The sequence below is a fragment of the Chrysochloris asiatica genome, unplaced genomic scaffold, assembly GCF_000296735.1.
Source record: "Chrysochloris asiatica unplaced genomic scaffold, ChrAsi1.0 scaffold00009, whole genome shotgun sequence".
Taxonomy (NCBI): domain Eukaryota; kingdom Metazoa; phylum Chordata; class Mammalia; order Afrosoricida; family Chrysochloridae; genus Chrysochloris; species Chrysochloris asiatica.
In genome coordinates, this window is record NW_006408527.1 from 6,538,651 (window position 1) to 6,552,640 (window position 13,990).

Sequence of the window (13,990 nt, forward strand, 5' to 3'; positions counted from 1 at the left end):
TGAATATTCCATGCGCACTGGAAAAGAATGTGTATTGTGCAGTTAGTTGTTGGGTTGAATGCTCTGTACACATATATGAGGTCCAGCTGGCTGATTGTGTTGTTTAGTTCTTCTGTGTCTTTGTCATGTTTCTTTCTGGTTGTTCTGTTTTTGAAAGCGGTGCATTAAAATCACCCACTATTGTAGATTCATCTGTTTCTTTCTTCAAATCTATTAGAGTTTGCGTTATATATTTCGGAGCTCTTTCATTGGGAGCATAGATATTTATTATGGTTATTTCATCTTGTTCAGTTGTCCCTTTAATCATGACATAATGTCCATCTTTATTATGCTGGGTTTTGCCTGAAAAGTTTATTTTATCAGAGATCAGTACTGCCACTCCTGTTTGTTTTTTTTATTGCAATTAGCTTGGTATTATTTTTTTTTCCATCCTTTGACTTTAAATCTGTTTTTGTCTCTGTGTGTGAGATGTGTCTCTTGCAGACAGCATATTGAAGGATCTTGTGTTTTCTTATCCATCTGCCACTCTTCATGTCTTAACAGGTGCATTTAATCTGTTTTCATTCAGTGTAATTATCAATAGGTATGGATTAATAGCTGCCATTATGTTTTTTTGTGGTGTTGCTGCTGTCTGTGTTCGGTGCACCTTCCTTTGTTGAGTTCATGCTTTCTGTGTTCTTTCTTGTGAGTTTCCTTATAGTTCTAATGTTTCCATGTTCTTGGATTTTCATTCTCTTGGTATGTTGTGAAGTGTTAATGGACTATAAGGCAATCTCAAAGAAAAATTAACTTTTCTCTCCATTTAGTGCAGTCTATTTTATCCTGTAATCGAACTGACCTTCTCACTATCTTTATCTCTGTTCGTTTGTAGGTGTTTACTTTCTTTTACATTGTACTTGTTTTGATCATAGACTGACCTCCCAGAATCTCTGAGATTGTTCTTATAGTTTTGTTCTGTTCTCAACTCTTCCTTCTGTGGACTAAATTAAGGGAGGTACTGCCACATATGTCAATCTCTGGTTGTTGTCTGTTCTTGTAGGTTTTCAGTCCATAGAACACCCTTTAGGATGTTTTCTAGTGCACAGTTGGCTTTAGCAAAATCCTTCAGCTTGTGTTTATCCTGGAATGTTTTGATTACACTGTCAAATTTGATTGATAGCTTTGCTGGATAAAGGATTCTTAGTTGGCAATTTTTTTCTTTCAGGGTTTTATGTATGTCTCCCCATTGCCTTCTTGCTTACATGGTTTCTGCTGAGAGATCCAAGTTTAATCTGACTTGCTTGCCTTTGTATGTGACACTTCTGTTTTCCCTAGCTGCTTTCAGGAGTGTCTCCTTATCTTTGATTTTTGGAGAGCTTGATTATCATACGTTTCAGTGATTTTCTTCTGTTGGTCTATCCTTTCTGGGATTTGTTGAGCTTCTTGAATGTTTTTCACTTTTCGGGAAGTGAGGGAAACTTTCTTCCAGCAGTTCTTCAACATTTCCTCTGTGGAGTTGTGTGATTCTTCTTGTTTGAAATGCCAGTAATTCTTAAGTTACTGCTCTTTTTGTCCAACATGAATCTTAGAATTTCTTCATTTTTTTTTATCATTTTTTCTGCTTGCTCTTCTATCTTAGTGGTATTGAGAGATTTGTCCTCCAGCTCACTGGTTCGGCCTTCCATCTCATCTATTCTACTCCTTTGCCCTTTCAGAGTATTGTCTAATTCTGATATTCTGTTATTGATTTGATTATTTGGACCTCTTTCTGTAGGTTTTGAATTGTTTCCAATGCTGTATCTCTCTTATTTGATTGTTCCTCTAGTGCTTTCCTGACTTCTTCCTTATTTTCCTCAACTCCATTGAAAGGTGTTTTGAATCATTTTGTAATCATTTTTCTGAATGCCTTCTCAGGCATTTCCAAGGCCTGCCCTCTTTCCAGAATGGAGTCCAGGTCTACCTCTAGGTCATTTGTTTCAGACATTGTCTTTTTTCTGGACATGAGCTGATATGGTCATCTGCTTTTGCTTCTTGGACATGTTTAGTGTTTATCTGTGGCCTTAATACTCAATTGAGTATGTGTTTTGGTATTTTTTATGCTTTCTGATTGCTTCCAGGAAGATGTGATCAAGATGTGGGCTTCCCTTTTCACTTTTATTATTACTTAACTCAGTGTAACTTTTTGTGAATTATGTGATCATTTACTTGGGAGAACATTAGTTTTACAATCATCCTATCATATATCGTTTCATTGCTATGGTTATAATCCGCTTCATGCATCATCAACCAACCAAAGGGTATACATTGCAAGCCTGCCTCCCAGTCGTCAGCACACAGCCCCTCTCGCTCTCTGGTTCTAAAGTCCCAAGATGCTCCATCTCTCCACGTCATCATCTCTGCCTCCGTCTCATGCATCGCTGCTTCTCTGGGTAGGGTCCCGCTCTCCTCTCTTTTCCCTTGATGGTCCCAGGGACCTCTGCCCCTAGGCTGAAAAGTTAATCACTCCCCTCCTTGCTACAAAATGTCTATCTTTACATATCCAACCCTCACAATCAGTCCTGACAACAATTATTCACTGTTTTATCACAAGAGACCCATCCACTTTTCCTTTCATCAGCACCACCTAGACAGATTGGATACTACTTAGTGGAGATTCTACCTTCCTTCACGCCCTCTGAATCTAGGTTCCCTCTTGAAAGCTTTTAAGCCAGTCACTTCTTGACTTTGTAGCCACCCCCATTTTGGGTAGTCAGTGTCCAAGTTGCCCATCCCTGTCTGCTCTGTGTATGGAGGGGGTGAACTCATCGTAGCTTTCACAGGTGTTGTCTGTGTCCCTGGCATATGGCAGTTGGTATTGGTTCTTGCCTGGGTTTTGGTGATTTCTAGAGTGTGATTATAGCTTGTCTATATGGCAGCAGTTGCTGACTCTTCTTGGGTAATATAGGAAGAGGGAGAGTCCCGCAAAGGTAGAAGGGGGAGCATAAAACAGCAAAACAGCACCAGTGGGGAAAAAAAACCACCCCAAAACCAAAAACTAGGCTGAATACTGCAGTCTATAATCACAGAAAAGGGAGAGGAAGGAGAGAAGAAGAAGAAACAAAATCTGTAGCCTAATATGAATATGACTGTAATGTCCTCTCTTAAGCTTCTTCCTTTCAAAGCTGCCTGAGAGATTTCAAGATGTCAGTGTTGGTTGTTATGCTATACCTCAGGCTTTAATTTAATTTTCAGCCTGTTTTGTTTTTAAACTCTCTTTCCCTTCCTACAGCTGTGTCCTGCCCTTTCCCGTATTAAAAAAATAAAATAAAAACGTTCAGGGCCTGCCTTTGGGCTGAGTATCTGTGTGCATGCATGGCAGAAGAAGCCAGCAGTAGAGGCTCCCCATCTAGTCACCAGAATGGAGGTGTGCATATAGTGCGAGTGCCAAGGACCTGATACCAAAAAAAAAGAAAAAAATCAGAACAAAGCAAAACTGACAAAGTGTATTGTACACCTTTGCTCCAAGGTTCCCGAGGCGTTTTTCCGTGGTGTTTCTACTCCCCCGCTTGGCCTTGCCATTTGGTCTCGCCCAAGATGTCAGCTCCAGGCCTCGGAGCCCGGCAGATTCAAAAGTACACTATTTCTTTCTTTAGCTTTAAGCTCCAGTAGCTATAAACCTATCAAACTTTGAAACTATTCCTCTCTCTGTGGTTCCGAGTTTTGGAGCTCTGCCCTGGATCTGCTTTGCTTGGTATTCTGTGGTATTGCTGACGGCGAACTTCACTGAACCTCCACCCTAGCTGCCATCAAGCCCACCTCATTGTCTAATAATTTTTTTATTGAACATGATACTAGAGGTGGTGTAGAGATTCTGGATTCTGTTTGACATTTGTGAAGAGGCAGCTAATTTGGTGCACTCATACTCTAAACTCTTATTTCTCCTGCATTTAGCAGCAGCTGACATCTCTACTCAGTTCTTTCAGTTTCCAGCTGCCACTCTTTTGCTGGTGCCCTGAGATCTGCAACCAAGGATTTGAGCATGTTTTATGTTGGTTTTGAGGTTCACCCCTCTGTGATTCCTTTCATTCCAGGATTTTCTCCCAGACTTTCTTGCTGTCCTGAACATTGTCTTCTGCTACCCTGACCCATGCTTCATGATTACCTCAGGCAAAAGTTACAACTTTCTACTTTTCTTTCAAGGTAGACTCCAAATTTATACTAATCACCATTTGCTCTCTTTCAGGGCAGGCAGAGTCTGCAGTTTCTGCCTGCTTTTGGTTATTTTCCAGGGCCTTCAAATAATGTTTACATGTTCACATTTTCTTATTAACTGTGAAGGAGTGGTGTAGACAAGTTAATCTGCCACTGTTGGAAGCCAGAAGCCACACAGATACCATTTTGAACTTGCATTCCACCTCCCCGCCGTGGGTCTGGGTGAGCACAGGGAGCAAGGTGGGAGTGACTGAGGCTCAGGATGGCACCAGATCAAAGGAGGGAGGACAGAGCTGTGCCCTGGTCATTTACTGTGTAAGCACTGGATGCCAACTCTCTTCCAGGCACAGAGTGAGTGGGTAGGGATTCGTTTGTGAACAAGCTAGCACTGTTCCTCCCATCCTGGAGCTCACAACCCAGGGGGATAAAGACAAACAAACAAAACAAAAACCTAAAGATGAAAGTGACCATGCAGAAGGATAAAGTAGGGGATGTTTAGGGGATGTGGGATCACCAAGTAGGAAGTACTCAGGGTTTCTTTTCCAACTGAGGCCTGAAAGATGACTTAGGGGTCAGTCACAGAAGAAAAGTGCCCCAGGCCAGCTGTTGTTGTTGTACCTCAACTCATGCTGACCCCACCAACCGCAGAATCAAAGACTGCCTGTTTCCATGCCATTCCTGTGCTGGGTTCTGCACTTGGGCTGTTGTGATTCTCTGATGGGACCATTGTCATCCATAAGGTTTTCATTGGCCGATTTTTAGGAATTGATAACCAGGACTTTCTTTCTAGTCTTATCTTAGTCTGGAAGGTCCACTGAAACCTGTTCAACATCATAACAACACACAAGTCTCCCTGACAGACGGTGTCTGAGTGTGAAGTACATTGACTGGGAATCAAACTAGGAAGTCGTGTTCCACCACCAGTGCCCCTGACTAGGCAATAAACCAATCCCATAGCCGTCAGATCTGTTCCAGCTCATTGCACCTACAGGACCCATAGGGTTTCCGAGGCTGTAATCTTTACAGAAGCTGACCACCACATCTGTGTCTCACAGGGTGGCTGGAGGGTTCACACTACTGACCTTTCAGTGACCAGCTGAGCGCTTAGCCACTGACTGTGCACCAGGGCTCCTTCAGATAAAGCATGTTGTTGAGGTCTGTCCAGTTGGTCCCAACGCATAGCAACCCTGTATATGGTTTCCGAGGAGCTGCTGGTGAGTTTAAACCACTGACCTTGAGGTCCAGTGCTGATACTACAGCCCCAGAAAACTGGAAGGTTCCAGAGTGGAGAAGGGCACACTGGAAGAGCAGAGAGTTTTAAGTAGAGCTGGAACTGGGGGCTGTCAGGGAGTTCATTTGTTGGATTATAACTATTCCTTAAGAAAGTAAACTTAGAGACAGTAAATGAGTCTCCTTTAGCTTTGAGCCCCATTGCCAGGTAAGTAGGTATGGTCTTAATATTTCTAAGTGCCATTTGTCATGATTGGAGGGTTGGAGGAGTGAGGTCCCTAGGGAGGCCTGGGTATGGGTGGCCTCACCTTCTCTTATGGGTGGAGTCTGCTCAGTCTCTGACTACACCCTGCCTTGTACTCAGACCACATGGTATTGTCATTCAGTCCTGGACAGCGAGTCTGCCTCTAGCAGCATCCGCTTCAGCAAGGCCTGCCTGAAGAACGTCTTCTCAGTCCTGCTCATCTTCATCTACCTGCTCCTCATGGCTGTGGCCGTCTTCCTTGTCTACCAGACCATCACGGACTTCCGTGAGAAACTCAAGCACCCTGTGATGTCTGTGTCTTACAAGGAGGTGGACCTCTATGATGCCCCAGGTAAAGTCTGCCCGAGATTCAGCCTCCGGGCCCAGATCGGGGTGGCCAGCCAGCATCCTCACCTTGAGTTCTCACTGCGTCCTGCTCAGCAGTGCCGGGAGCTGTAGCAGGGCAGATGGTGAGTGCAGTCTAGTGGTAGAGCACACACCCAGAGAGTTCCTGGCACAGTGTGGTGTGCCGAGGAGAGAGAACATCGCGTGGTCACTGAAGAATTGGGGTGGTCAAGGAAACCTCTGAAGGCGGTAGGATTTGGGCTGGCCATTGAAAAGTCCAGAGGTGAAAGAGAATGTGTCTCAGGTGCAGATCAGCAGAAGCACAGTGAGTGGAGGGAGGCAGAGGGCTTCTTTGCAGAGAATGAGACTGGCAGGCGCGTCAGGAGAAGTGGGAGTTAAGGCTGACAAGGTGGATTAGGGCTGGGGAAGAGGGCAGGGGCCTTGCCTGGGGAGGGGCTCCTAGACCACATCGTGCATGTCTCTGATCCCATTTGGGTATCCAGATTTAGAGTGGAGAGTCCATCTCTGCCCAGCAGAGACTCTATGTGCTCAGGAGTGGTGAGACTGGCATTGATTGGCCACTCTGGAAGCTGTGGGGCTCAGGCTTCTGCATACCCTGGTATCTACCACCTGCTCTGCCCACAGGGTGCCCACGGCCTGCTGGCCCCAGTTCCTTTTTCCATCTTTGCCTGACTCTTGTCTTGGTCCCTCTTCTCTTTGGGTGTCTGATTCAGTCTTAGCTGTTGGTTTTACTTCCGGTTTCTGGTCTCCTCGTCTCTGAACTATGCATGTTCCTGATGCTCTCAGTATGCCTGCTGCTAAGGTTTGAACAGCTGCTGTCAGTAGAGCCTTGAACTTGGTGCCTTGGCTTGGAGGGACTGGCGGGGTCTCACTGGAAGCCCCTGTCAGAGCAGTAGATCAGAGGTAAGACTGAGACGCCCACCCCCAGAGCCTCGTTGAATCTGCAGGGGTTTGAAGGTGGCAGTGCGGTTGGCACTGCTAGGCTCGGTCAGGGGAGGCCCCCTCAGGTGTGCTGAGCCAAGTTCTTAGTGTAGTGGGCTGTGGTGTAGGCTCTGGGGCTGCTGGGTCCCAGGTCAGGATGGTGTGCAGACGAGGCACTGTCATCTCCAGTAGAGAGTAGTCTGGGCTTTTCTGTAAACCCCTCTTTTCCTCTGCAGTCACCAGGGGAATCCTGAGCATAGGTTATTGGTGGCAATGAAAAAACATGTAATGTGAAATTCTTGGGTGTGTGGTTGGGGATGGGGACTTCTGACACTTGCTTTCTCTGTGTCCCTAGGTATTGCCCTATACCCAGGTCAGGCTCAGTTGCTCAGCTGTAAGCACCACTACGAGGTCATTCCTCCTCTGAGGAGCCCTGGCCAGCCGGGAGATATGAATTGTACTACTCAGAGGATCAACTACACAGACCCTTTCTCCAATCAGACTATGGTAGGTCCCGTGCTCTTGAGCCAGGTCTAGGCAGTGGGCTATGCACTCCGAGGGACCAAGGCTATGTCAAAATCCTTCGTGCCCCATCCTCTTTATCCCAAGGTAGTCTTCTTGCATTGAAGTGCTGTAGGTCCTGAGCCCCAAGCAGACCAGAGGCTGTGACAGGTGGAGACGTGGCCGAGACTGACTTAAGACCTGTGTTCAGGGAGGGGGGCCAGATCGTTAGCCTTCTCTGAGTGCCCTAGGAGCTTCCTGATAATGTGATCAGAGTCTTTGACCTCAGGGTAACAATACTAAAGGGCAGGGCTAATGGAACACAGCTGAGTGTGTTCATTCTGATGCGCAGCAGAATCTTGGGGATGCTCTTAGAAAAGTACAGACTGCATCCCCAACAGATTCCACGTGAGGCCAACCAAACCCTTAACTCTTGGGTGGGACTTAGGAATCCATATTTTGAAAATTCATAACCCAAACAGATGCCGAAGAGGACTGCCCTGGAGACGAGCCCTTTCTTTCATCGCTAAGCTCTGAGTCTGTACCTTCAAAGAGAAGAGTTGTCTGGAGAGTCGTCACCAGGTGTAGCGATTCAGGAGAATGCACTAAAATGCAAGGTTGTGGTGAACCGCAGGGTCGCTATGAGTCAGAACTGACTTGATGGCACTTAACAACAACATAGAGCGCCTTGGTCTGGGCCTGAGGGTTGCTGGTGTGCACATCACACATACACACAGATAGCCTGCACGTATCGTGCTGTGGACCTGGGACTGGTGAGAGGAAACTATGAACTAGGGTTTAAGATGGGAGAGGACTCCAACAGTTAACACACTTGGTTGCTCACTGAAAGGTTGGCAGTTCAAGTCCACTCAGAAGCACCTCAGACAATGGCTTAGCAGCCTACTTGTGGAAAATCAGCCACTGAAAACCGTGAGTGTGGAGCAGTTCTACTCTGACACTCGTGGACTCGCTACAAGTCGGAATCAACTCAACTGGTGTAACGGATTTTAAGAATGAGTACCATCAGGAACACAGTAGCTCTGTAGGATAAGCACTGGGCTGTGGACCACAAGGTTGGCTGTTTGAGCCCACCAACTCCTCCACAGGAGAAAATGAAGCAAAGATTTATAGCCTTGGAAACTCTTATACAGGGTCACTATGAGCTGGAACTGACTCAGTGGCACTGAACAATATCACCAGTAGACCAGACATTTTGAGGAATAGTATAAAATATTAGTAGCATATTGGATGAAAGTGTTGTAATTTGAAAAAATGCAGAGAAAATACATAACCCAAACCAAGACAAGATAGCACTGCCTTGGAGGTGGGCCCTTTTCTTCCATCTCTAAGCTCTGAGTCGACTCTTTCAAAGAGTAGGGTTGGCCAGAGAGTCATCACCAGGGTCACAATGCTAGGCCTGCCTATTGGCCCCCAGAGCCACTAACTTGGGTGGTGTACGCTTCTGCGTGAAAGGCTCTAGAACCATTCTCTACTTAAGCTAAGGACCAGGTTCCCTGCTTCGTCTCTGGGGCCAAAGAGAGACATGGAGCAGCACTTGAGGCTCGCCCTTCACAATTGACAGTGCTGGAGACCGAGGGAAAGGAGTGTCTTCCAGAAGTGAAACATGCTGACCAGAACCCAGCTCGAGTGCCCAGTCCACTGGTGTGCTGTACCCGCTCAGCACTGGTGTGCTTCGGAGAAACAGAAACCCACACCTGATAGCCTTCGGAGATACAGAAACTCACACCAACCTAAGCCTTCATTTATAAGTACAAACTGAGAATTAAGGGTCACTTCTGGTGTGCTGCTGTAGGAACAGTACTGGACTTCGAACCACAAGGGTGACGGTTCAAACTCACCAGCTGATCCTCGGAAACCCTATTCAGAGTTGCTATGAATCAGAACTGGCACTTAACGTTTTCAAAGGAGCCCTGTGGCCCAGCGGTCAAAGCACTCAGCTGCTCACTGAAAGGTCGGCACACAGCCACGCTGCTGGACCAAGGTAAGACAGTCTGTTTCCATAAAGATTACAGCCTTGGAAACTATGGGCAGTCTTATGCTGTCCTGTAGGGTAGCGATGAACTGGAATTCATAGCAGCCGTGGTTTTTTATTTAATAGATATTTTGTAAGGGAGTCCTCGTGGCCCAGTTGTCAAACACTTGACCTCTAGTAGAAAGGTCCGTGGTTCAAACCCACCAGCTGCTCTGGAAGAGAAAGATGTGGCAGTCTGCTTCCAAAAGTATTACAGCCTAGGATAGCCTTTTGTAGGGCATTTCTACTGTCTTACAGGGTTGTTCTGAGTCAGAATTGACTTGAGGACAATGGTTTAGACATTTGCATGAAACTAACAAATTGATATAAAAAGACCAAGGTGAACAAATGAATAGACTCTAAAGTTACTTACTGTGTGCTGTTGAGACATGTGTGCTCCTTTTAAAAACTCCTGGAATATGAAACTGGAAGTCAACTTTGAATGATTTTTGAAAATTGTAATGTTAGAACCATAGACACGGGCTGGCTTTCCTGCCGTTTCCTCTGTAGAACAAGTGGGTGCTGGATATAAGCTAACCCCTCCCGCTGAGTCATATGCTCTCTCGGAGTCAGGTGTGCTTGCTTCTAAACCTGTGTATGTTCATTGTCCTTGATGCAGTAGTCACACAATGTGACTTAAATACAAAAGCCCATGAAATAGGAGCACATAAAGAGAGCTGAAAACGAAGTGGAAGACCGTTACTGCCCGCAGCTTTGGGGGATGATTTGTATTCTCTTTCACTTCCGCATGTGGCTCCTTGCAGCCCAGGAGCTATAAACTAAAAACGTTATCTCCCCTGATCATCAGTTCCCCTCCCTGCCCTACACCACCAGCATGGAGGAGAAGTAAGATAAGAGCAGCAGAACTCCAATTTGGAAAAGGAATGATGGGGAAGTGCCCAGCAATCACTGGTCTATAGCCAGGACCCTGCCCCAAGTTAGACTTTCTTGCTCCTCTGGGAGGGACGCTCTTGTCCTCCATAGCCCTCAGCCTTATATTCTGGGAGTTTCTTCCTTGTTGGTTCTCCTATGTGGCTCTGTCTGAAACCGCTATTAGAAAATATGTTTCCTTAGGGACCACCGGATTCTCCCCACATGCAGCTTCAGCCAGTTTGGGAATTCCTCTAGAGTGAACACCACAGCTTTGAGGGTTCCTGTTCTCTTTCCCCACCACCTTTGTTCATAGTAGGGTTTCTTCCTGCTGTTTGCGTCTGGTCAGGTGCATGTGAAAGGGCATGCTGTCTGGATACTCACGTTCAGGGAGAAATGCCATCTGCTCATACTGTTGAAATCTTCAGAGGCTCATCTGTGTTCTGTTCTTTCTTCTGGACTCCTCTCTTGTGTCCTCCATGTAATGGGAGTTAACTTTTTCCAGATGCTTTGCTCTGGCACCATGGCCCCACCACCCAAATGTTACACTAGTGCCTCCTTTGTAGACTTTTGTTACGGAAGCACTCTAATTGCACATCATCATGCAGATACCAGGCAGAGTGTAGGCCGCTGTGCTGTGTGAAAGAAGACACCCCCACCCAGCACAGTAGCCAAGATACAAGTGTGTTGCTCTCTGGTGGCAATCTTGGCACACGGGCACCGCACCCAGTTGACAGCGCTGCCCCTCATGATTGTTCAGCTTCTGTCTTGTCACTGTGCCATCCCCTGCATGTTGTCCTGGTTCAGGTAGCTGGAACGGGCTCTCCAGCATGCATACATGAGCCCACTCCCGGGAAGGCGAGAAGTGGAGGGCAAAGCAGTTCCCACTAAAGGAAATAGTGCAGAGTTTTATGAGTCACTTCCACCCACAGGCCTACAGCTTCATCACGAGCCACCTGTGAGGCCAGAACTGCGGCTCCAGCTGGGCAGCTGCAGAACCTGCTGAAGGCTGGGAGCCCGAGAAGCAGCTGGAGTACTGAGGGAAGGCTTGGTCGAGGGGAGCTGGGGGCAGTTGGCAGTCTGTTGCACACTTGAAAACAAGTAGATGAAGAAAGATCAGTTGGGAAAATGCAGCGCTAATCAGAACAAGGAATTTGCAGTAGTAATAGTTAAATGGAATTCAAGGAGTAGCAAGCTAAAAGAGGAGGGATACTTCAGTATTGATACAAGGTCCAACTCCACACCTCTCCACTAACAAGATCTAACAGTCACAAATCTGTATGTACAAAACAGCATGTCATTTGTAGATTTTAAAGTAAAATCTGCTAGAAATAAAAAATAGCATTACTTTACAGTGTGACTTTCACACCTCGGAAATTCATAGATCAGATAGATAAAAAGTAGTAAAGATAAGAAATAGCACAGATGATAATAACTTGAGCTCGTGAGTGTGTATGTGTGTGTGCTTGTGACTGTGTGACATAAATAAGGTTTATACCTGGCAGAATGCTCACTGTTCACACATAAACATTTATGGTGTAAAGATACATTTTTTTCTGTAAGTTGATCCATAATTCAGTATCATCAAAGTTAAAAGTCCCAATGGACTTTTAAATGCAACTCTACCTAATTTTAAAGCATATTTATATTTAGTAGCGTACATGTGAAAAAATAGCCAAGACAGTGTTTGAGTGGTGTGGGGTGTGGAGAGTAATACGGAAAGGAATTACCCATTCACATGTCAGAACTGAAAAGCCATAGTCATCAAGAATGAAGTATCAGTGCAGAAAGAGGCAGATTTGTGGAGTTTGTAAGTGAGGAGCAGACATATATATTGGTTGTCTACTTGAATTGATGAGTACTGTACAGCCTCAAGGTCAGCAGTTCAAAACTACCAGATGTTCTGTAGGAGAACGATGAATCTTTCTGCTCCTGTAAAGATTTATACAGCCTTGGAGACCCAGTTCAGGATCACTATGAACTGGTACCAACTCCATGGCACACAACTACCACCCACTATCATACAAAGTCACTATGAGTCAGAACTGGCTCGACAGCACTTAATAACAATAGGATAAAAGATGGGAATCCTGGTGGTGCTATAAGATAAGCACTAGATCCCTAACTTCAAGGTTGACAGTTCAAACCCACAAGCCGCTTCTCAGGATAAAGGTGAGCTGTCTGCTCCTATAATGATTTGTAGTCTCAGAAACCCTTTATAGGGTCTCTGTGAGTTGGAATTGACAAGATGGCAGTGGGCGTGGGTTTGGCTTTATAGGTTAAAAGGAGTCCCTGGTGGCACAGTTATTTAAGTGTTGGGCTAGTAATTGTAAGGTCAGTGGTTCAAACCCACCAATTACTCTGAAGGGGAAAGATGAGGCCGTGTCATTTTTATAGTCTCAGAAACCCAAGGGAGCAGCTCTGCTTTGTCCTATAGAGTCACTAGGAGTTGGATTGCAGTGGGTTATTTTATAGGATAAAAAAAATGGGCAAGCTTTAAAACATAACATGTTTAACTTTTTTTTGGGGGGGGGAGGAAGCTAAATCCGTATTTAACACCATATACAAGACTTAAGTATCTTAATGTAAAAACAAACATTAAAATTTCTATATAGAAATGTAGGAGGGTTGTTGTTGTCAGGTGGCATCGAGTCGGAACCGACTCATAGCGACCCCATGCACAGCAGAATGAAACAATGACCGATCCTGGGCCAACCTCACTACCACCGCCACACTTGACACCATCAATGATGTCACCTGGCTGATCCATCTCGTTGGGGGTCTTCCTCTTTTTCTCTGACCCTCCACCTTACCTAGCATGACATCCTTCTCCAGTGACTGTTCTCTCTGGACAATGTGTCCAAAGTATGAGAGACGAAGCTTAGCCATCTTGGCCTCCAAGGAGCACTGTAGTTGCACTTCTTCCAAAACAGATCTACTGGTTCTTTTGGCATTCCATGGCACTTTCAGTATTCTCCTCCAACACCACAACTCAAAGACCTCAATTCTTCTACGATCTTCCTTATTCACTGTCCAGCTTTCGCATCCATATGAGGTTATTGAAAATACCATGGCTTGAGTCAGTCGCACCTTAGTCCTCAAGCTGACATCTCTGCCCTTCAATACTTTAAAAAGTTCCTGTGCAGCAGAGTTGCCCAGTGCAATACGTCGTCTGATCTCTTGACTGCTGCTTCCAAGAGTGTTGATAGTTCATCCAAGAAGAATGAAGTCCTTGACAACCTCAATCTCTTCTCCATTGATAAGAATGCTGTTTATTGGTCCAGTGGTGAGAATTTTTGTTTTCTTTACATTGAGTTGTAATCCATATATAAGGCTGTGCTCTTTGATCTTCATCAGTAAATATTTTAAGTCCTCTTCACTTTCAGCAAGCAAGGTTGTATCATCTGCATATTTCAGGGTAATAAGTCTTCCTCCAATCCTGACGCCACATTTTCCTTCATAGAACCCAGCTTCTTGTATTATTTGCTCAGCATACATATTCGACAAGTATGGTGAAAGAACACAACCCTTTTGCACACCTTTCCCAATTTTAAAACATTCAGTGCTCCCATGCTCTGTTCGAACAACTGCCTCTTGGTCCAGGTACAGATTTCTCAGAAGTACAATGAAGTGTTCTGGAATACTCATACTTCTCA

The 13,990-nt window shown here is 45.4% G+C and overlaps 1 protein-coding gene across 1 annotated transcript in view; it reads left to right on the forward strand.

The window, feature by feature from the left end:
• TMEM206 (transmembrane protein 206) overlaps positions 1 to 13,990 on the forward strand; it is a 39,872-nt gene that overhangs the window by 19,490 nt on the left and 6,392 nt on the right. Inside the window, exons 3-4 of the mRNA XM_006834022.1 lie at positions 5,787 to 5,996; positions 7,287 to 7,438. Coding sequence (XP_006834085.1) covers positions 5,787 to 5,996; positions 7,287 to 7,438 — 362 coding nt within the window. The remainder of the gene's footprint in view (positions 1 to 5,786; positions 5,997 to 7,286; positions 7,439 to 13,990) is intronic.